This window comes from Penicillium odoratum (assembly GCF_028828045.1).
Source record: "Penicillium odoratum strain IBT 22623 chromosome Unknown utg000008l_segment0_segment0, whole genome shotgun sequence".
NCBI lineage: Eukaryota > Fungi > Ascomycota > Eurotiomycetes > Eurotiales > Aspergillaceae > Penicillium > Penicillium odoratum.
The window spans coordinates 2384309-2404820 of record NW_026643150.1 but is presented as its reverse complement, the minus strand read 5'-3'; the positions used below and the strand labels follow the sequence as shown (position 1 = coordinate 2404820).

At 49.4% G+C, this 20512-nt stretch overlaps 8 protein-coding genes across 8 annotated transcripts; 4 read left to right on the top strand and 4 right to left on the bottom strand.

Annotated features, from left to right (window-relative positions):
- Positions 1–1397: 1397 nt before the first annotated feature.
- N7520_011119 (inositol polyphosphate kinase KCS1) lies at positions 1398–5439 on the top strand (the record flags this gene model as incomplete). Its single annotated transcript, XM_057145052.1, has 2 exons — positions 1398–3454; positions 3576–5439. 2 exons carry the CDS (start codon positions 1398–1400, stop codon positions 5437–5439), a joined length of 3921 nt encoding a protein of 1306 aa, XP_056990806.1.
- Positions 5440–6502: 1063 nt separating this feature from the next.
- Positions 6503–8470, top strand: N7520_011118 (MFS transporter; the record flags this gene model as incomplete). The annotated part of the gene is made up of 3 exons (XM_057145051.1): positions 6503–6792; positions 6857–7763; positions 7811–8470. The coding sequence occupies 3 exons, from the start codon at positions 6503–6505 to the stop codon at positions 8468–8470; spliced, it is 1857 nt and encodes a 618-aa protein (XP_056990805.1).
- A 261-nt stretch (positions 8471–8731) lies between these two features.
- On the bottom strand, positions 8732–10448 carry N7520_011117 (uncharacterized protein; the record flags this gene model as incomplete). Its single annotated transcript, XM_057145050.1, has 4 exons — positions 8732–8990; positions 9045–9263; positions 9339–9954; positions 10016–10448. The coding sequence occupies 4 exons, from the start codon at positions 10446–10448 to the stop codon at positions 8732–8734; spliced, it is 1527 nt and encodes a 508-aa protein (XP_056990804.1).
- A 627-nt stretch (positions 10449–11075) lies between these two features.
- Positions 11076–13157, bottom strand: N7520_011116 (uncharacterized protein; the record flags this gene model as incomplete). The annotated part of the gene is made up of 1 exon (XM_057145049.1): positions 11076–13157. One exon carries the CDS (start codon positions 13155–13157, stop codon positions 11076–11078), a length of 2082 nt encoding a protein of 693 aa, XP_056990803.1.
- Positions 13158–13437: 280 nt separating this feature from the next.
- On the bottom strand, positions 13438–14956 carry N7520_011115 (GDP-Man:Man(1)GlcNAc(2)-PP-dolichol alpha-1,3-mannosyltransferase; the record flags this gene model as incomplete). Its single annotated transcript, XM_057145048.1, has 2 exons — positions 13438–14048; positions 14104–14956. 2 exons carry the CDS (start codon positions 14954–14956, stop codon positions 13438–13440), a joined length of 1464 nt encoding a protein of 487 aa, XP_056990802.1.
- Positions 14957–15460: 504 nt separating this feature from the next.
- N7520_011114 (uncharacterized protein) lies at positions 15461–16216 on the top strand (the record flags this gene model as incomplete). Its single annotated transcript, XM_057145047.1, has 2 exons — positions 15461–16099; positions 16160–16216. The coding sequence occupies 2 exons, from the start codon at positions 15461–15463 to the stop codon at positions 16214–16216; spliced, it is 696 nt and encodes a 231-aa protein (XP_056990801.1).
- Positions 16217–16648: 432 nt separating this feature from the next.
- Positions 16649–17770, bottom strand: N7520_011113 (uncharacterized protein; the record flags this gene model as incomplete). Its single annotated transcript, XM_057145046.1, has 2 exons — positions 16649–16873; positions 17609–17770. The coding sequence occupies 2 exons, from the start codon at positions 17768–17770 to the stop codon at positions 16649–16651; spliced, it is 387 nt and encodes a 128-aa protein (XP_056990800.1).
- A 1198-nt stretch (positions 17771–18968) lies between these two features.
- On the top strand, positions 18969–20373 carry N7520_011112 (uncharacterized protein; the record flags this gene model as incomplete). Its single annotated transcript, XM_057145045.1, has 2 exons — positions 18969–18979; positions 19089–20373. The coding sequence occupies 2 exons, from the start codon at positions 18969–18971 to the stop codon at positions 20371–20373; spliced, it is 1296 nt and encodes a 431-aa protein (XP_056990799.1).
- Positions 20374–20512: the final 139 nt, after the last annotated feature.

The following is a 20512-nucleotide window of genomic DNA, read 5'->3' as shown; positions in this document are numbered from 1 at the left end:
CATGATCTATTAGTGACCGTGAAATGACATCGACGTGACGTATCCTGACCAGAAGGTTAGCAAGACTAGAAACAACCCAGACAGAACAATTCGGCTTCGCATATATGTTTTCATGTAGAATTTGAGATGTTTTGAATTGTTTCCTGAGACAGATATCTAATGCTTATGGTACACGCAGATACACTGAAGTAGCCACAGACGAATAGGATACTCTGTACACCGCATGTTCCTGTTCCAAGCCCCTTTGGGAATCAGGTCAAGGTAAGGAATTGAGCATTTAGCTTTGGCTATCCCTGGCTAAGATAGTCATGTGAAAAACCAATTAGGAATTCCTCAAAAAGCCTGTCCTGTACATGAATCAGAAATCAGGGGGTGGTCCCGACTGGCTAAGAATGGCAGGCCAACACCGTATGGCTGACGGGGAGGGCTGCACGCCAATGCATAAACCACGTTGATAGGCTGAAGAGACATCCAGGATCGACCCGAGAACTTTGTTATCCCTTGCCCCCACTGTTCCACTGCTCGGGGAGAAGATGAGTACCATTGGGAACAGGACCAAGGATTAACCTATCTCAAGTGCCACTTTGTGTGATTGAATGGATTGTGTTACTGCAAGATGCATCTGACCTAGAATTAGCTTGTCGATCGCATCATACCCATTTTGGGATGGGCATTGAAGATAAGGCTGCATCACTGGGTTGAGTGCACACCGGTCTTTCTGAATAGGGATAAGATGAAGTTAATGATTTAATCTGGGGTAAAGAGAAGATAAGTTATTTAAGAATCCATATATAATAAACTATTAGGAAGTCAGGGACCGGAACAGGTGACTTCATCATTTCTTCTTTTTCCTCTTTTCTCCTCCCGCCACCAGATCATGAAATCACAAGATCATTCATTCTTCAGCTTCTTCTATCTTCCTCTCTCTTATCTTCCTTGTTTTCATCCATTTTCTCCACTAAGAGGAAACTTCACGATCGGGAGTATCCACTACCCTTAAAGGCGGTGACGGACGATCTTCGAGGTTCGGCTTGTTCCATCCTTTATCTATTCTTCTTCCCATCAATTTCCCCATATCTTCTCCAATCCTGGTTATCTGACCAATTTACCGGTCAACTTTCCCCAATAAGATTCATCTGTTCGTCAACGTGGCTCATGGTCTTTCCCGTGCCGCGAGAAAAAATCTCCATCTCTCACCCGCCCCCTAGTCCAGCCATTTCTCCACTAACTCGGTTGGATTCATTTGTGACGACAGCAAACCCCAGTCGCTGTCTCTATCCGTTTTCGTTTTGGCGTCTCATCCTTTAACTTCCCAACACGCCTCCGCCATTGACCAACCACTGTCCACGCCGCTTCCAGACCTTTCCGACCCTGCAGCTTTGACCAATGTCCTCTCCATGTCAAATCCGCCGTCCGATCCCGAAGATACCCTGCCTAACCCCCTGGTGACACCTGCCGCACCTGCCCAACATGATTGCTCGACACAGGCCGAAGAAGCTCGGCCCAATCCACGTCACCACTCTTTGCATTCGCAGCACGAAAACCTGTCCCAGGGGGATCCACTGGCATCCTCCCCGTCGCGGGCGGAATCCCCCACAATCCATCAATGGTCTCAACCCACACCTTTCACTGTAAAAAGGGCCTCTACGAACCCCCAGGAAAATTTCCCCCGCCTTGAAACCTTTTACAGTCCACAATTGTCCGAAAGGGACAGTATCTTTGCTACCCACTATCTCCCCACCGACAGCGGCGCCAATACCCCACAATTGCCCCCGGCTAGGGCCCCGGACAATGAACGCCAGGTGAATTCGATCCCAAGCCTCGATGATGTGCACGGGTCTCCAAGTCCTCCCTCTAAGGTCTCTCCCCACAATTCTCACGTCGACCCTTCCCACATGGAAGTTGACGCCCGCAGACATCTCCCATTGCGCTCCTCTTACTTTTCCTCCTCCGATGCATCCCCGTTCTCTCCTTTGCGCTCGTCTGCCTTCGCTCCAGACCAGGTGAAGGACCAGGAAAGGGAGACCGCCGTTCAGTTATCGTACACGGGTGAACCAGGTACGAAGTTTGAAAGCCCAAACTCACCGACTGAACGCAGTCTTCTTCCATCTATCATAGACGATGCTTCTCACTCGCCCCAGTCAGTGACACCTGATCACGAATGGCCACCCCTTAGTCGAGAAGGGGTCTCCTTTGATTCATTCGCCGAACCTTCTCGGGCCGTGGCTCTTCCGCGGAGCTCTAGTCGAGGTCGTCTTGGGCGGGTCGATAATTCGATTGAGGCGAATCTTAACAACGCGGAGCCAGCTACAAACGTGCGCAGTCGTAAGTCCAGTCATTACCTGGGCTTATTCAAAGAAAACACTACTTCACCAGAGCGGAAAAAATGGGAGGATCACTCCCGACACCAAGATGAGACCCCAGACATGTGGGATCTTGCTATGGATCGTGACATGCAGGCTTCGAATCTGCCATCAGAGAGTTCGCTGATTCGAAAGAGCATCTCTCTTCCCTCCCTCGGAGAAGGCCCGGCGTTCGAAGCCCCGCCGGTAACCGAATCCCAGCGCCAGCGGGAGCCAGAGGAGCCTGTCAAGCGTCGCCCCCCCGTGCTACCTCGTGGTCTTCTTGAGGAAATCAGGAACTTTCATCTGACTCCAGGAGGGGCTCGCGGTTCATCCTTCTCCAGGAGTATTCCGGCCCAATATTCGGAACGCAGTAGGGGTTATTTCCAGAAAGATCCTCATATTGAGCATTTTACAGACTCGCTGAGCTCCGTTGAACAGGATGAGCGGCGAGATTCAGCACAGTTTGAGGACGAAGGGAACGAGCAAATTAAGTCTGCCGTTTATTTCCCCCACGAGCGCCTCACCGTACCCGATGAAGCCAATGATTCGCGGCCAATAGGGGCCGACTCGCACAGCGTGCAGCCAGTTCAGCTTTCTGCGACTGACAAGAGTCATGGATTGATGTTAATACCCCAGCGTCGTAGTCCCCCGCCTGAGCAAGAGGTTGGCCATGTGGATATATCCTTTCGATCTAAAAATGAAAGTAAGATTCTCCATGGTGATCTTCAGAATCTCCGATCACCCTCTGAGGGTGTATCAGAGAAACCCCTGGGTCCGATATCTGAGTACAGCTATGACTCGACTGTCGAATCCGATGCAGTCTCTGCGGATGAAAGTGGTCTGTCGGTTGAGGAATCCAGCCTGACTGATGATGCGGACGTTACGCCGACTGCTACCCCTACTCAGCAACCACGCATCCCTGCCCGTCAAAAGCCAGCGGGGCCACTTGGTGCTGTTGAGTTGAAACCCTATAGGCATCAAGTGGGTGGACACACAACTGTATTCCGTTTCTCGCGACGTGCAGTGTGCAAACAGCTCAACAACCGTGAAAATGAGTTTTATGAACGCATTGAAAGAAGACATCCGGATATGCTTGTCTTTCTCCCCAGGTGAGTTGAGAATTGAGTTTTTGATCTCCAGAGAGAAACCCCGCCTGCTTGGGCACCTTGCCACGTCACAACTTGCTCCACTTTCATTTATTCCCTGATACTGATCATTGACCTTCCCTAGATACATCGGTGTTCTGAATGTAACCTTTTCAAAGACCCCAAAGCGACCAAAGGATCAGTCGGAAAATGGCACATTGGAAGCTAAGCAATCAAATGGAGCTCCTGGGAAGGATTCTCAAATCCCACCAGCAGAGCCTCAGCGAATTGTGAGCCAGAGTCAGATCACGGGTGTCATCCCCAAGGTAATCCTTGAAAACAACCGTCACATCATTCCGGCTGATTTGTTTTCACGTCAACGATCGAGGGTACTGGAGGATTCGCGGAACGGCCGACCACATTCTGCTGGTGGACTTGGGGAGCGCAGCTCGGATCCCAATTCGTTTAGCAGCCAAGCCAAAATATGGGGAGCTACAACTGTCAACAGAAAGCTCCAGGAGCAGGTCCTTCGTGAGGTTTTCAGTCCTCCTGCGATCCATCATCATCGACGACATGCCCGTGGACATTTGCACTTGGCGAGAAACGCTTCAGATACGACTACTCATCGGCGTGGGGACATGTCAGAAGACCATACATCTGCACTACGCCCTTCGTCACTTGGAAAAGTACAGACCTTGAGGTCGCCTACAATGGATATTGCGCGATCCGATCCTGAAGCCCCTGCTCTTTCCTCGTCTGCATCCACAGCCTTGGATGAAAACCGCAATCGCATAGAGAGAGTGAAGACTGAGGATCAGCCCAATCGAGCGAACTCCCTCAACCGTGGCAAAGCTGTACGAAGAAGACATTCAGGTGGTGGCCTGCAACGGAGAGTAAGCATTACCTCCGAGAAAAAAAGTGATCTGATGTTTTTCGACGACGACGGATATGGTGGAGACAAAGAGGACGAAATTTTCTCGATGGAGGGCGATGCACCCCCGCCTGCAGATTTCCCACCATCAGGAACGCTCCCTATCTCGAAATCCTCCGCCAGCACCCCTGCTAGCGGACCTGTTATCACGGACAACAAGCCATCTGACAAAATATCTGCTGCATATTCCCAGCTTACGGCAGAGGATGCGTTGACAACACATCTCCCCAGTAATCCCAAGGAAGCGCAATTGAGGAAAGACGAACGAGTCCAGTTCTTCCTCCTCCTTGAAGACCTTACCGCCGGTATGAATAAGCCATGTGTACTAGATCTCAAAATGGGCACCAGACAGTATGGTATTGAGGCCAATGATAAGAAGAAGAAGTCACAGAGACGCAAGTGCCAATCGACAACATCGCGGCAACTTGGGGTACGCCTATGCGGCATGCAAGCTTGGAATGTCAAAAAGCAGGAGTACATCTTCGAAGATAAATACTTTGGACGCGATTTGAAATCCGGCCGTGAATTCCAGGATGCTCTTACCCGCTTCCTCTACGATGGAGTGAGTTATTCTAGCGTGGCCAAGAAGATCCCCGTCATTCTGGAGAAATTATCGCTTCTTGAGCATATGATCAGAAAACTCGATCGATACCGTCTCTATGCTAGCAGCCTGTTGCTCTTGTATGATGGAGAGCCTACTCCACAATCACCAACTCCCACCGACGACCCCACTGATTCCCGACCCCGACTCCAAGAAGATGGCCATAAAACTATAGACGTGAAGCTGAAAATTGTTGATTTTGCCAATTGTGTCACCGGCGAGGACGAATTGGCCCCAGACACCCCTTGTCCTCCTCACCATCCTGATGATATTGATCGGGGCTACCTACGAGGCCTTCGCACATTGCGCATGTACTTCCAGCGCATTTTGAACGAAATCACGCAAGATGAATTCATCGAGCGTGGAGAAGGAGAGGGCATTGCTCTTGGCTCTCAACCTGCCGTTCTTGAATTACCCTCCGATCAATATTGGAACGAGGGCGTGATGGAAAGCGATGCGGGTGAAGTCAGCTTCTGATACGATCTTGATTCTGCCAATCCGGCGTTCGGCGATATATGGCGCAAAGTTTTAGTTGCGTTTTCATAAGCCCTGGATATTTTTCTCCCTTCCCTTTTCCTCCCTTTCTTCAATCCCCATTTTCGTCCATTTTTCCTTCCAAACTGCTCGTGACGAGGGCAGATGATGTAATGACCTCCACGGACGACTCAATGACTATTGTCAATCCTGGATACATTTAGAGTCCGGGGCTTTTGCTTTTCTTTCCCCCCCTTCATTTTCATTTCCTCATTTGGCGTGTACGAGACTATCCCACCTTTCTTTCCGGTTCACTTCACCTCTGGGTTCTGTTTTATTGATAATACCCCGAAGGTTATTGGATTTCCAAGGCCTTCACTTTGCGGGGCTTTCTCAAGCCCCGTCCCGTTTGTACATGATACTCCTATCCAGTATTAGACAGAAAAATCACCAAAAAAAGTCAAAAACAACCTTCCAGTAGATTCATTCCGAATACGGTGCACACGCTGGTTAGTCAATTGTGGTCTCGCTGGCCTTTACCGTTGCCAACAAGCATGTATATGAAAATAAAAATGTAAAAGAAAAGCATTTTATAGGTCGATATTGTCCTGTCAGTAGTTAGTTGGTTGGGGTCTGTTTATCCGGCTGACTAAGTACGGATTCCAAAGTTCGATTGCATAACTTTTGACTCATATCAGCATCGGATGTCACGTGTCTTACGATAAGCAGCTCCGCATCTAATCCGGGGGAAACCCATTCAAGGGTGCTTACACTAATCCATTTCTCTCTTCCTCCTCCATTTCCCCTTCCTCATTCCTAAAGTCACCTTCTATAAGGATCACTGTCATTTATTCTTAAGATGAGCCAGTTGGAGGCCCAATGACGTAGGGTGGAGCTCTGACAACAAAGCAACCGATCCACCCAGCTGACACAGCCTATCATTCGACCTCTTGCCAATCGCCCCGAGCATACCATTAACTAGCTCCCCGGACGTACCAATTTACCTCCATATTCTACTAGTTCCCTCACAAATATCGGGTACAAGCGACTGGGTGTTTTGAATAGGATGTCCAGCTCTACTCCCCACACCGACATCGATAAGCGGGACTTCGATGCGAACCGGCCCCTCCTCGAAGATGGAAACACGGACGGATCTAACGCGGGACCCAGCCTAGCTATCGCACGGTCCAGGGCGGGGTCACGTCGTTCACGACACTCTTCACGTTCTGGATTCGGTGCGGCCAGTGATGACGGACTGCTGAGCGACGTTGTGGAGGGGATCGTTGAGCGCGACCGACGGAAAATGCACAATGAGGTTATACGGGTCATTAGCTTTATTTGGGGTGTTATCACATGGTATGAAATCCGAGGACGTTTCGACCATCTTCGGTGACTGGTTACTGACTCGTAGCTTTTGTAGTCTGGGTGCGGGTAGCATTACTGCGTTTTCTTTATACGGGCACTTGTTGCTGACAAGACTTCATTACACTCAACTCCGGGTCAATGCGATTTCCATTGCGGCAGAGATTGCGATGTATCTCCTCGTTCCCTTGTTTGGATACTTGTGCGACCGATATAGTCCGTCGCCGCTATCCTTGGTGTCGGGTGTGCTGTTTGGATTGGGGTATCTTCTCGCTGCGTTCACATATAAAAGTGGCCCTCCGCCAGACGCGGGAGGCTCGGGTTGGCCATTTTGGGTGATGATTGTGGCATTCATTGCTATTGGCATGGGCACGAGCTGCATGTACCTCGCTGCTGTGGCTACCTGTGCTAAGAATTATGGCAGAGGAAAGCATAAGGGAATCATGCTTGCATTGCCAATTGCAGCTTTCGGGTTGAGTGGTATGTGGCAGAGTCAGTTGGGGACATATGTACTGTGTGAACGTGATGTTGATGGTAAGTGTGGTGATGTGGATGTGTTCCGGTATTTCCTTTTCCTGGGGGTTGTCCTACTGGTGACTGGAATCATCGGAACCTTCGCCTTGCGTATTGTGGATGATGACGAGGAGGAGCGATATATCGATGAGACTGTTGAGGATTTAGAACGCAGTGGACTTCTTGAGGAAAGCGATTTCTTCCGACCCAGGGGTGAGATCCGGACAGCCGTGGAGTACGGCACCTTTTTGGATAATAATGAAGAGGCCACTCTATCGGAGGAAGAGCGGCAGGAGAGACAGCGAGAGAAAGACAGGGAGGAGGAAGAACGCCGAAAGAAGAACTGGCTGCTCAACTACGAAACTCGAGTTTTCCTCCTCGATCCCACCATGTGGTGGTTGGCTGCTGGCTTCTTCCTGGTTACTGGACCTGGAGAGTCGTACATCAATAACGTGAGTCTATCAGACTTCACTTGTTTATACATAACTGACCCTACCAGCTCGGCACTATAATTCCAACTTTAACACCTCCATCTTACGCCCTCAATGCGCCCCCACCAGCCGGTCTTCCATCGACTCATGTCACCACCATTGCATTGACCTCGACCATTGCCCGACTTCTCACCGGCTCCCTTTCAGATTTCTTCGCTCCGGCAGCAACACATCTATTCCCTCCAATCCCAGACAGCCGCCGACACATAGTTACAGAAGAGAATAACCGCCCCACATTTTCCCGAATGGTCTTCCTACTACCATCGGCCCTTCTCCTTTCCATCGGCTATCTAATCCTCGCCAGTCCTCTTGCACTGAAAGAACCACCTCTCTTCCACTTGACCACTGCCCTCGTCGGCTTCGGCTACGGAAGTGCCTTCTCCCTCACCCCAATCATCATCTCCGTGGTATGGGGCGTTGAAAACTTTGCCACAAACTGGGGTATCGTGGCTATGATGCCTGCTATCGGCGCAGCACTCTGGGGCGTGATTTATTCTGCTGCATACCAGAATGCCCTAGAGGATGGCAGTGGCAGTGCTGATGGCCAATGCCATGGTTGGCGATGCTATGGCTTCTGGGCTGTCGGTTGCACTGTGAGTGTCTGGGTTGCCATTGTGGCTTGGCTAGCTGCTTGGAGAGGTTGGAAACGACGAGGTGTAGTTGTTTAGCATATTCAAGCCATTTAGCGTTTCTTTTCGGGTTTGCTCGTATCTAGCAGTTCGCTCATAGTTGAGGTCAATCAAATCAGCAACTGTTTTCAGCTATGATCTACCTTGGCACCTTAACTCTATGCATGTGTTTGACTACATACTTTGTGCTTGTGGGCAGCGGACGTCTGTAGGAAACGCTGGAATTCAATAATGTTCTATATACAGTTCACGGGTAGCTACCACATAGCGAGCCCATCAGACATTCAGCTGTTTGTTCGACTATTTAGGAATCTCGCTCACGGACATCCGTTTATCATCAGCCGAGTCCTCAATATCCTTCCATTCACTCGTCTTCTGGGCATATTGCTTGTCAATATCCTCAATCTCCAGCTTCTTCGTCTCGGGAATATAGAACCATCCGAAAACGAAAGCCACGGCCGAGAGTGAGCCATAAATAAAGCCCAGCTTGCCACCAATATCAACATGATGCGGAGTATCAGCAGTTTCCATATAAGGGTATGTGAAAGTCACAACGAATCTATGACGAGATGTCAGTACTGATTTGCACCCAATATATCAATAGATCACATACTCAGTAATAAGCTTGACAGTATAGGCAATCTGCAGCGTCATTTCACGTAACGGAGAAGATGGAAGCTCCGCGCCAATAACGTATGTAAGAGGAGCCCAGCCCAGGGACCAACTGAAGCTAAAAAGAAGAAGCATAGCAACGATGCCTTTCTTGGCATCGACGTTGCTGGAATCGGCAGTTCCAAGACCACCCATTGTCATCAGAGCGACAGTCTGGAGACTGGAGCTTGTATGGAACAACATCCTGAAAGAGTCAGTATCACAGAAGGCGAATGATGAATGGTGGGATACTAACCTCCGGCCAACAATATCGACCAACAACGCAGAGATGATAATCGCACCGATATCCACAGCATTGGTACCTAATGTTACGCTGAACGGGTTGAGCGAGTTCAACTGCTTAACGAACAAAGTTCCATACTGAGAAGCAAACGCCTGACCAGTCGCCTGCTGGAAGAAGTTCGCAGCAGAAACTACAAAGGTCCGCTGTCTATTCTGCGGACTAAAGAGATCCTTGAACGACTTCTTCTGCATCTGCTCAGCAACTTTCTCGGAAAGAAACTCGAATTGCTCGCGGATCTCCTCGTCGGTAGTATTCTTGCCCTTGAGGCGATGAAGGGACTGGAGAGCTTCCTCCTGACGATCACGGAGAAGATACCAGCGCGGAGACTCGGGCATGAACCAGACCAGACAAATAACCAGGAATGGAATGACGAGGATTAATCCGAAGGGGATCCTCCAGGCTGCATCTGTGGTCATTTTCTTGGTTGCTCGAGCGATACCGGTAATGAATAGGCCTCCTGCTTTGATGCTCAGCCAGTATAGTACACCCATTCCACCGCGGTTCTTGGCTGGAGCCAGTTCTGTTAGGAAGGTCGGGATGACAGCCAGTTGCATACCCAGGTAGATATCTATGAGCAGAAAGCCGGTTAGCCGAGTGTGCCGACCGGGGTTGTAGAGATGGGTTCTTACAGTGTAAAGCTCTGCCAGTTTGGATCTGGGCGACAGTTGTCGAGCTAACGACTACCGATGCACTTCCAAGTGCGTAAATGCTCATTGTAAAGATGCACATCCGACGGCCATATTTGTTGCTCACGTATCCGCCGATGAACACGCCTATAGCAAGATTTTCGTCAGTTCCAGTTCCTCGGAGAATAGTTATAAGATAGACCTTACCAACAATCTGTCCAGCTGCCTTGATACTGTTGTACAAGGATGTGAACATGGCTGAAATCTTCCAAGTGTCGGTAGCAGCATGGTACTCTCCGAATTGACGAATAAAGGAGTCCATAGCCTGACAGGAAGAAAAGGCCTGATCACTTAGACCATAATTGAAGGCCGAGAGAACCAGCAAACCAACTGAGAACAGAAGCATTGGGCTAATAGCCCTTTTTTCAGTGGCCATCTTGAAATTCAAGATTTATAGAGGCCACTGTGCCGGAATTGGACTGTGGCGACAGAGTCTGCTTTATCTGATCCGTGCGATTGATAAAATAAGATCTTGGCTTGGAAGAGGAATAGCCGGGTTTCCGTTCAGTACAGCTCATCGGTCCGGGTTTTTTCGAATACCGCTGTGTTTTGCGCTGTATTGATGAAAGGGGCAAATATCGAATAGAAACCGGAAATCGGAGCATCATCTACGAATAGCATCAGGTTATTGGACCCATCAGACCCTGATTAGACATGGTACGTACATTAGTTCAAGCTTTTCCAGCCTTACAGGGCCACACCAAGCTTTGCTAGGAAATTTAGCCGGGCTCGGCAATTCCTTACGCACCAACCAGGAATTTCAGCTTCCAAAATCAACAAACTCCACTCGCTCCACTTTGGTAGGCAACACAATTACGCTGCTAAGCTTTTTGCTCTTTTTGTTTGGATTTCGCTATTTATTCGGCAGCTTAAAGCTGATGGGAATCTCATAAACTCATCAAGTAGAAGACTATGGGGAACTAACTGCCAAGACAAAGATATATGGTTCACAAGACCAAAAGTTCCCATGTTCCAACGAAGTTCTGTCCCAAATGGGGCTACTCTAAACATCGGTTGATGTCGGGTCAAGGCCTGTAAATACCTTGTACAGCCTCTTACTCGCAGCGGGGCCAACCCTTGAGTCGGTCAATGCGCCATTCTTGTTTGCCGATTTCTTCAAAACGATCAGCAGGGGCTCGAGATAAGGAAGATTAAAAATAGAGAAATGAAAGGAGCGGGCCACGAAGGGAAGAGATATACATACCCGAACATCTTCTAGCATCGTGGGTCCATGCATGCGCATGGCGCGGACAAGGTCGGTCACGCACGGGTACTGGCTTGCAATACCGTATGACATGGACGCAGTGACACGATTGATTTCCTGGAGCATTTTGACAAATGTATCAAGGTTATCTTCGCCCGTCTTGACTTGGCCGACATCCATGCAGAACGCTGCATCGTTGCCAGTCATCATTTCACGACGGTATGGGATTGTGGAAATATGCTCCGTGTAATTCTTAATCCATTCAGCGGACTCTGCCGGCGTATTGCTGTGGTAGATGAGGCAAGAATGTGTCACTTGGAGTGTAAGGAGAGCGTCTTCAATCGTATCGTCGTCAACAGGTGGTGTGGTTTCGGGTTTGTTCTTCGGTTTCCTGCCGCGACCACGGCCCGTGGTGGGTTCAGGAGCTGGTAGTTCATACTGGCGAAGCACCTCCGCCTGGTAAGCTCTGTTCCTCGAGTTCCGGTTCTTGCGCATCCAAGCCGTGAGTCCTTCAATGAGATAGATAGGTTTATGATCGGGGTAGGCACCCCTGATTTTGAGGAAATGATGTTCCAACGTTTCTCTTTCCTCGTCCGGGGAAGAAATCACCATATCAACAAAGTCTTGCGCGGGCACCAAACAGAGAATATGTTTTTCTTCTGCAATGTAAGGCACACATGGCTCCCAATGACCGGCTGCCTCATTGTAATTTGCTTTGACCTTCCGGCGCCATCTGACCAGGTTGGTAATGGGACTGTCAAAGAACGAGTAATCCACTCCAAGTCGCTTCATGAACTCGATAGTCTGGGTCCCCACACTAGCGCCATCCAGTGACGATGCGATGTTGATAATCATCTCCGGTGTAGATTCCTTTTTGTCGATTTTGAGTTTATTCACTTCTGAGATATCCGCTGCCACCTGCTTCTGTTTTGCTTTTTCCTCCTTCAGCTTCAGCTTTCTTTCCTTCTCAAGCTCTTTCTCCCGGTCTTTCTGTGCCTTTACCTCGGCTCGAGCTTGTGCCTTGGCTTCCTTTTCTTCATTTGTCATTTTGCTGGTTTTCTTCGCTGCCCGCCGTGGTGGAGCAGGTTCATCGATCTCATCAGATAGGTTGAAACCTGTACGCATCCCAATCTTGGCTTTTTGGTTCCCTGTCTTCGATACACTCTTTTCATTGGTAGCTTTATCATTTGCGCTGAGACTAGAGAGCAACGCAGCGGTCTTACTGGAAAACACCGGTTTAGAAGTGGTGCCAGTTCCAACGATGTCTGCAAAGCCAGGTATGGAAAACGGATCACTAAACTCATCTATGCTGTCCTGGGTGAGTCGGTTGGATCCGTTGCCCCCAGCAGCCTTCGCAAACTGATCATCATCCTCGTCGATTGTGATGATATCAGGTGGGTCGAGGGTTCGAGGACGAGAGGGAGGGGCGTAGGTTCGGGGGCGGGGTGTTGGAGACATTTTTTTAGATCGCCTTGCAGGCAAAGGGGATGTGAGAATAAAAGGATCGTGATTTTCCACGTTTGGTTCTGCCTGCTTCCTCGGTTCTGCCAGTATCCTTGGCGCGGCGGGGCGTGAGGATGGGAGGGCAAAATCGTCATCTGAGAACTGGATTGAAGGGAATGAGCTTGGAAAAGCCGGTTCGGGCGGTGCCGTTGCTGATGCAACGCGGCCGTGAGGCAACCGTTGCTCATGGCTGACTCTTCGCTTCCTGGGATGTATGTCGAAGTTATCGTAGGTAAACAGTGAATCGTCGATTGGGTCCGATGAGATCAGTCCCAGGCGGGATGGACGTCGGGGAATTTGATTTGACCGCGGTGCATGATGTGGTAAGTTGATCGGTATTTCAGGATCAGAAGATATCAGGTCTATGACATCGGGCATTTTGTGATTTGACAATGTTAAGATGAACATGAGTCGCGACACGCGACGTCACGAAGTCAGGTGACCCCGCATAGATCTAATAAGGTTAAATGCATTAATCTACATTCCGTTCCGTTAGCTAGCGCGTGCATTTCAAAATAAGTTTTTTTTAAAAAAATTACTGCTATAGAAATAAAGTGATGAGAGGAGATACAGATCACTTGGAAATTAACATTTTACCAACGCTGCCTCCGACAAGTGAAAAGAAATTAGGGGTATTGAATTTGAGAATTATGTTAGATCAAGTAGCCAAGTGAAACACAAACAAGCAGACGTTTGCAATTAATGCCACGATGATAGCAAGACCAACAAACACCTGCATCCATCCGTCAAACGGACGACGCTTCGCTGATACCATGGTGGAGATCTCTTTTTCTAACCGATCGCCCATAGCCGTGAGTGAGAACTCACGATCGGCTCTTAGCTTACCAGCTGCAGCCATCTTGTCAATTTGTTGTGGACTGAGTTCATTGAGAACTTTATCCATGACAGCTGTCCACTCGTCAACCGCGTGTGAGTCCCGGAGCCAGCCCGTTTCGCCCTCGACGATTGTTTCTAAGGGACCACCAGTGTTTGAGGCCAGGACAGGGAGTCCGACGCGCATAGCCTCAACAGGGACAATACCAAAATGCTCATTGATCGGGGTATAAAGGAGCAGCTTGGACTGTATGAGTAGGGTATCTTTAAAGGTTGTGGGGACGGAAAGCAAAAAGAGAACATCGATGTCATCAGGGATAGAAAGCGCAGAGACAACAGTCTTCGCGGTTGCGGTCAGCAGTCCGAGGCCAGTTGCTAGAGTATCGAGCTCTTGGTGGTATTGGACATTTTCTTGGACACGATTGTCATATCCGCCTAGGTAGAACACAGTTAGTCGGGTTCCAAGCGGACCATGATGCGAATTACTTACCGGCAATTACCAATCGAGTTCCTTTTCTCTTCTCCGCACCCAATCCATTGTATGCCCGGATCGCCAAACCCATATCCTTCTTCCGCTCGAAGCGATTGATGCTCAGTAAGATCTTCTTCCCGCCCCAAAGAGGGTCTGCTGATTTCGCCTCCGGTGCTATGGCCTTCTCATCCGTATCGACACAGGGATAAATGACTTCGACATCTCCCAGCGTGTCCGTGCCAAAGACCTGCTGCACAACCCCGCGTGAGAATTTGGAGTTCGCCACAACCCGATCGGACGCGCTCAATGCCCAACCCTCAAACCAATCGAATGGATATCTGTATAGCTGCTTCGCTAGCCGAAGAAAGGAGCCACCTTCGTCTCGGCGCGCAAGCAATTGATCAGGGAAGTGGCAATAGAATAGGATTCGTTGGCAGTGGGACTTTTGTGCCCGGCCAAAGGTCTTGAGAAAAGGTACGCATGCGGGCAGTTGATCGACAATAAAGATATCATCCTGAGCCTCATTGTTCTCCGCAGACTTTTCCGAAGCTGTACCGCTAGGTGTGTGTCTCGCGCCTAGTTCCGACAAAAGGGACACTGTCAAATGTAGTTGTCGCATGGCGGCCATGAAGATGTGGAGTCGACCGAAAACATGCGCGGGGAATATGGTGTTTCCGCGGACGCGGACGTCCAATGTCCCATCGCGGGCTTCGTCGAAACAGTGGTTCTTGTCGCGATGGGAGGTGTAGATCGTCACGCGGTGGCCCCGGTTCTGCAGAGCTAGTGCCACATCAATAATTAGTCGCTCAGCACCACCGATGCCGAGATCTGGGTGGACAATGACCACATTCGACGGCGCAAGACCCGTCATGGTTTTAGTTGAGGTTATGAAGCTAGAGAACACGATAGCTTGAGATAAAGAACACGTGGGTGTACGTCATCACATGACGGGTCCGCGACGGGCCACGGCAACTGGTCCGTTCTGCGTATTTTAAGAATAGATGCATAGCTTTACTAATCCGGAGACTTGAGCGTCGGTTCACTAATCTGTTTGCCCCGGTGGGGCCCGCTAGGATTCGCGACTTCTGACCGAGGTCAATTTACCGGCCTGTACTCCGTATTGTCAGACTAAGGGATGTGCGCTGAGATCGGCCGGGCGTTTGTATTTTGCCGCGAGGCTAATAAGTCATCACAAGACCTTTTGAGGCATTTAAAATGACATACGCAAGTTGTACCTAGGATCTAATAGAATCTTCCTTTAGAGCAAACCGGTATAAGTGCACACTTAGCTGGACGCATGCATGTGTGTCCTATTTTTTTCAACAACAATTCGCCGCAGCTCCCATCAATCTTAGGGCACTCACCATAGCACAAAATGGCCGGGACTTACTCCCACGCACGAATGCAGCACCAGATCTTCTCTAAACCACGCAAGCCTCTGAAATCTCCAGATCGTCCGGTCGCCTTGCGCCAAGACTACATTACCAGCTCGAAAACAACCCTCGTCCTTGGTCCCCAAGGCGACGCCCAGTCTGTAGCCGCGTACAAGGTCAAAGACCAAGACGGGCAGACGGTCTTCACCGCTAGTGGATGGAAGTACAATGATGGTTCCTGTAGAGAGTTCCGCGATGCCACCGGGTTGCCTCTCTTTGAGCTTCACCGAAAGGTCTCCATTAAAAGCAAATGGTACATCACCCTGCCAGGCGACGACCGCGGAGTGACCTTGGCTACTGGCACTCCACGATTTGCGCCCGCCTTTGGAAACTTTAATATCACGCTGAGAAATGCGGCTGCTCGTGACACAAAGTCAGTGGCCGAGAAGGAGCTCACGCTGGTGATAGAGCGGCATGGGCGCGTTCTGCAGAGCTTCGATGTGATTGATGGTGATCGAAGGGTTGCTGAAGTGTGCGAAAGTGTTCGCCATAACGATAAATTGGCGCTGACCGCTGGTGCACGGAGGGGTTATCGGCCTGCCCTGGATGTCGTTATTACTCCTGGGGTCGATATGGCTTTGGTAAGTAGTTATAAAAATCGCCTGAAGATTCGCTACACGCGCTGACTTTGACCTTCCTAGATTGTGGTCATTGCTATCATCGCCTCCGATAGCGTCTTTGGTTCCGAATCCGGCTGATGTTAGATTATAGCGTGGTCTATGATATCTGTTCTAGTTGCTCTCTTGATAAGCTATTGTTCATGTGTAGATGAATTATTATTTACTAGACATACTTGCATCCATCTATAGTACACTTATTTATATCTTTGCTTGAGTCTGCTGTTGATGCTCCTAGCGTAAGTGCTCCACATCGTTCTCTTCATGAAAATCCAGATTGTTTTGGAAACCGTCAGTTGGTATGTATATTCCCCGAGCGCATTCGTCTTTGAACCATTGCTCCCAATACACTGTAGTACACTAGGAGTCAACGCCCAACGTATCTCTTTGTCCTCATCGGCGTAGCTTTCCGCAAGCATATCGACGTACCCAATGCTCTTAGCCTCGTACTAAGATACTGGGTCTCTGATACGGGCTTATAGAAATACCAAACCCCCAGAGCAGCAGCCGAATTTAGGCAACCCATGCACCAGGCATCGTGAGCATTGTGATCCGTCCGGCAGCAAAGAAGAGGATGATCAGGAGAGGAGTCAAGACGAAAGCGAAGAGGCCGTTTATCTTATTTGGAGGGTATGTAGTTGCAGCCACAACAACGGCTTTGCGCCACTGTCGCCCGGCTGCGACTCCCAGTGCGGCAAGGAGAGAAGAGGTAAATAGGTCATTCTTCCAAATTCGATCCTAGAAATTGTGCAGTGTATAAGAGTCGAAGATACAACCCTACGAGAAAATTCCTATTAGTCCATATCTCTCTACGGTGCAATTTCCGTTGTCTTAGATAGGAATAATTGATGGAATCAGAACAATGGCTGTATTCCTATCTATCTATGACTCTGGAGAAGGAAGGAAGGAAGAGCGAGAGAGCGAGAGAAGAGAGAGATCAACTTATATAGGTGATATCTGAGGGCGGTGGGATTCGTGTTAGCAATCATAGTCTTCCATTAATGGTGCCAAGCTTACACTTGTCTACACCCTTCTCGATGGTCTGTCGTTCAGCAGCAGACAGCGCTTGCTTAGTCCGATGATATCAGCCATCAAGAGCAAGGATTTAATCCTCAAGCATAACAGTATATAGCGTATTGACGGATTTGCACGCTCTGAGGAGATAAATATAGTCCAGGAAACCCTTTTCGCGGGCAAAGATTTTCGCCTCCGGGGTCTCCAAACTGTGGATGTGCTTCTACATCCACAATGACAGTGTCATAGAGAAGAACTTTGTCGGCGAGGAAATGAAGCCACGGCTGCACGTACGCAGTATGCTCTGCTGGATTTGGATGCGCGATGAAAACGATCAGGTGTAAATCTTCTCTGCCGCCGCAAGGCCCTCCAGCACTGACCCTACCATGCCTTGAAGATAAATTCACCCCTCCGTGCCACTCAGGTAATCCCCACACACATCGTGGGATGGGCACATACTTCAGTTTGGCAATGTAGGGGGAGGGTATTGTTAATGGTATGTTCTAGGAAGGCATTGGCTTGCTCTGTACGCATGACTGAGTAGGCGGGCTCGTAGGCCTTATCCTCTGCGAGAAAGGCTGATGTTGGATCACGCCAACGTCGGGCGCGGGCCCAATTCATTACGGCTCCATAGAGAATCATAAAGCCTAACAGCAGACGGTAAAAGTGCAAATTGAGGAACGCAAGGCTAGGTCTCAAAAAGCCTCCTCGGTAGAAGCATTTGTAGCGTGTATCAGACAAGATGTCGGGGCCCAGGAAGCAGTTGACAGTTGACAGTGTCGGTGAAGCGATCAGCTCTGGTTGCATAAACTACCAATATCTCAATCTAGCCTATACCAGCTCCAGGCGCCGCAGTATGGCGGGCGACAATGTCCGTCCCTTTTCCTGGCGGCATGTACATGCCGCTCTCGAAGAGGTACCTTAACCACCCCTAGCCACTATTGGCCCCCTTAATCGGGATATTACTTACCATATGGACTCTTGCAAGAAAAAAAGGGTGCTGGGCACTTTCCACTTCGAACGGAGATCCTTTCATACGTTGTAACCCTAGAGAGGCTTGCTATGGAAGGCGCTCGTATTGCGCGCTACGTCAGACTGTACTATACGTCGTTTGGAGGAGATCGTTTGCATTGGCCCCATTTTCATATTCTCGGAGGAGCTGTCGGTGAATGAAACCCACACCGTGTGTTTTTCGAGTTTTTGGGCGGCAGGGTCTGGTGCGCCACCGACGATAGGTTGGGCAACGGCGTTGCATTTTGATATGCATTTGAATTACATACCATCAATTCGCAGGATGTTGATTAATTATATTTCAAACTACATGCATCATATTGTGCCTGATTTTTTGCTATCTGAAGTTACAGTATGCACTTCCCCATATTGAAGAGCTCTTATCCGAAGATTCGATCCGTTCGGTTAAGTTAATACTTCATCTGCCGGGTATTCTCAGTGCCGCCGAGTTCCCCAATCAACAGGATAGTAACTATGGAGTACTTGACTCCTAATCGAACAAAGTAAAAGTTCGACCCCCAAATCGGTAAAAAAAACCTGTCGGCTACTGCCGCATATTGACTCTGGGGGAATTGGAGAATTGGAGGTAACTCCGCAAAGAAATTATCAGATCAATCAGGCAAAGATGCCGTCGTTGCCGTGATCCCACCGAGTTGACCGGTTCATGAAAATACCTGATTTTCCTCACTTCCTTTCCCTTCTCTCCATTTTAGGACGATGACTCGGGACGCCACAATGGAAGAGAAGAAGACGCCCGTGGCCGACAAAACGGAGTGCTCGGCCCCGCCGGAAAGAACGCCGATACAGAATGAGTCGCAGGTACACTCGGTCTCCGAACCCTCAGCTCTGTAAGTCTAAATCAACAAGCTTTACCAAGCTTTGAAGTACTCTCCACCAGATATACTCAATACTTACTAACTCGATACAGTCATCATGTCGCGATCGTGGCTGCAGGCTTCATGACCATGTTCATGACCTGTGGCATCGTCTTCTCATTTGGTGTATACCAAGCCATCTATGAAGAAATGGCCAAGGAGCCCAACACTCCATTCACAGGGACATCATCATCAATTATCAGTCTCATCGGTACGCTATCCATCGCCCTAATGTCGATGGGTGGACCATTCGTCAGCGCCTGGGCCAAGCTCTATGGCCCACAGCCCATCATCATGACCGGGGGCGTCGTATTCGGTCTTGGATGTATCCTCGCCAGCCTTAGCGAGTATATCTGGGAGTTTCAGCTTACCCATGGCATCCTTGTCGGTATTGGCACTTGTATGGCCTACGTGCCAACCATGTCCGTCGGCCCGACGTGGTTTAACAAAAGGCGAGGCCTGGCCATGGGTATAGTGATTTCTGGTTCGGCCTGCGGTGGTATAATTTGGCCGCCTGTACTACGGGCGATTACCACGCATATTGGATTTCGGAATGCGTTGCGCATCTCCGGGTGCTTGAATGTTCTCATCGTGCCTATCTCTGGCTATGCTCTGAGATGGGAACCCAAGTTCCAGGCAAAGCTGCATGAGCAGAATGCCGGGATCTCGAAGAAAACAGGCTGGGCTCAGGTTCCGCTAATCAATTGGGAGGTTGCCATGTCAAGGAAATTCATCGCGCAGGCCTTGGGTGCCTTCTTTCAGTCTGCTGGGTATTCGACTCCTCTGTTCTTCTATGCGGCTTTTGCGCAGTCTCTGGGGTACAGTACTGCTATGGCGGATAACTTTATCACGATTAGCAATGCGGCGAACTTTATATCCCGTATTGTGATCGGTTATGCGGCTGACAAGCTTGGTCGTTTGAATGTTTTGTACGCCACTACCGTGATGAGTGCCATCGCTGTATTTGGGTTCTGGCTTCCAGCTACCTTTGCCGGTACTACTATTTCTATCACAGCAGGAGAGGTGTTGTTCATTTTATTCGTCATTATGTACGGCACATTTGGGGCTGCCTACATCTCGTTGTTCCCAGCTAGCTTGATCGAGCTTTTTGGTGTGCAGCACTTTACTTCGGTGAACGGCGCTCTATACCTCATTCGAGGCATCGGGGCCTTGTTGGGCACACCGTTAACAGGATTACTGATTCCAGGGCAGTCGGCATTGTCGTCTGTCTCCGCCTATGAGAGAGCTACCATCACTGCTGGTGTGCTGCTCTTTGCGGCAAGCATGGCCACGCTATGGGTTCGAATTGAAGCATCTAATAAGAGCTGGAAAGTATAATGGACTTTACCTCAGTATCAATAAATTATCATCCTGCATAGGCTCTGCGATATACCGACAAAATCCAGGGCAAGTAAATGTACACAGTCCTATTTTTCGATTCTCACAAGAACCTTTCCTCTTGCTCGCTGGGAATGAA